General features: G+C 44.4%; 1 protein-coding gene across 1 annotated transcript; it reads right to left on the bottom strand.

Moving 5' to 3' along the window:
• Positions 1-900: 900 nt before the first annotated feature.
• On the bottom strand, positions 901-1511 carry LOC111080266. The gene is made up of 2 exons (XM_022375760.2): positions 1236-1511; positions 901-1166 (listed from the first exon to the last, which is right to left on the bottom strand). Exons 1-2 carry the CDS (start codon positions 1484-1486, stop codon positions 1004-1006), a joined length of 414 nt encoding a protein of 137 aa, XP_022231452.2. The 5' UTR covers positions 1487-1511; the 3' UTR covers positions 901-1003.
• Between the last annotated feature and the right edge of the window lie 204 nt (positions 1512-1715).

The following is a 1715-nucleotide window of genomic DNA, read 5'->3' as shown; positions in this document are numbered from 1 at the left end:
TCAAGGCTGGTCAGAAGCGCCTTGGAAAGCAAGGCTTCTTAAGCCTAACAACAAGCTTAGCTTGGCCAACAAGATCCGCATATATAAGGTAATCCTGGCGCCTGCATGGAGGTATGGCATCCAGGTCTGTGGTATCGCAGCGAAAACGAACCCTGACAGGATCAGGGTGTTTCAGAACAAGACCCTCCGAAAGATCTGAACGCTGAATGTGCTGAATGGTATATCCGTAATAAAGTCCGTGACATTATTAACGAGCAGGCCACAAGATACTTGACCAAACTAAGGAGCCACCCGAACGTCCTCGCTAGAAGATTGGTAAGGAGAAGAACCATCCATCCGTTCGACTTGGCCACCAGGAACAATCTCCGTTATCGTCCGTTGGTCCAGCATTTAACTTAAAATAGTAAATACAAATGGTCCTTGACCCTTAACAAACGTTGCTAATCAACAGTTAAAGTACGTTAAGTAATTGTACTTTATTGTCTGTGATAATTGTTTACAATAAACCAACATAAGGAACATAACAAAAAAAAAATCTTTAAGGGGAAGCCGACACAGCTTGTTAACGGCTCGCTTGGTGATTCGAGATGCAGTCTTCAGAACAGCGACTCGGGCGACGCCATCTTTTCCGGGTAGTAGTTCGACCACCCTAGGTAGTGGCCACTTCATGGGAGGCAGATTCTCATCCTTAACAAGGAGCACATCTGCGACTACCAAACTAGGCTTCGGTGTGCGCCACTTTGAGCGCTGTTGCAGTGAAGTGATGGGTTCTTCCTTCTATCAGGACCAGAAGATCTGCTGCAAATATGAAACGCGCTGCCATCCGTTCTGGCGATCGAAGTTTAGCTGAGTTACGTCAGGCTCAGCGAACATAGCAGGCGATCCAGCATTCAAGAAATGATCTGGAGTTAAAACTTCTAGATCGGCAGGATTCTCTGAAATGGATACTAAGGGTTTTGAATTAATAACTGCCGTGATGTGGCATAGCAGCGTACGAAGTTCCTCAAATCCAAGCACAGAGGTGCCTATAGGACGATAGAAGTGATCCTTGGCCGTCTTCACTGCAGCTTCCTACAGGCCTCCAAAGTACGGGGAGCGTACTTATGAAGTGCCAGTCAATAGCCTCAACCAAACAAATCTCCAAGACCGCCTTCTGATGGTCGTCGCTGAGAAATAGATGCTTTAGGTCCAAAAGCTCATTCATGGCGCCGACAAAATTGGTTGCGTTATCTCACCAAATTTGTTGCGGCCTTCGCCTGGTGCACGTGAACCGCTTTAGGCCGTGCAGAAAAGAGACTGTAGACAAATCCTTGATCAGCTCCAAATGAACAGCCTTAATCGCAAAGCAAATGAAGACGCAGACGTAGAATTTGATTGGAGCCTTCTTGCGTGCCTCTGGCTTGTAGAAAAAAGGGCAAAAAAAATCGACGCCTGTGATCTCAAAGGCATGAGAACCGTCGAGCCGCTCCTTCGGAAGATCCGCCATGATGTGCTCCGATAACACTACTCGACAAAATTGACCTTTTTATTTAGGCTGTGAAACAATACAACTTTTTCTGATAGATTTCGGGATTTTAAAATTATTGTAGTACTTTATAATTTTTTTTATGGTGTCATTTTTTTTAAAATATTTTTAAAATCTGGTATTTCTTTTCATGGTTTTTTTCAGAGGTAGTGCCTATATTTTTCACATAGCTTGAGTATCTTATATCTGG

The sequence above is a fragment of the Drosophila obscura genome, unplaced genomic scaffold (genome assembly GCF_018151105.1).
Source record: "Drosophila obscura isolate BZ-5 IFL unplaced genomic scaffold, ASM1815110v1 contig_9, whole genome shotgun sequence".
NCBI lineage: Eukaryota > Metazoa > Arthropoda > Insecta > Diptera > Drosophilidae > Drosophila > Drosophila obscura.
Note: the sequence above shows the minus strand (reverse complement) of the source record. Positions and strands in the feature narration are given on the sequence as shown.

Bases quoted from the DNA above. Each gene is read 5' to 3' on its own strand.
- LOC111080266 (XM_022375760.2), bottom strand. From the start codon at position 1,486: ATGGCGGATCTTCCGAAGGAGCGGCTCGACGGTTCTCATGCCTTTGAG. The intron at 1,167-1,235 runs GTGAGATAACGC...TCTATTTCTCAG, and splicing joins CGAAGGCCGCAACAAATTTG to CGACGACCATCAGAAGGCGG.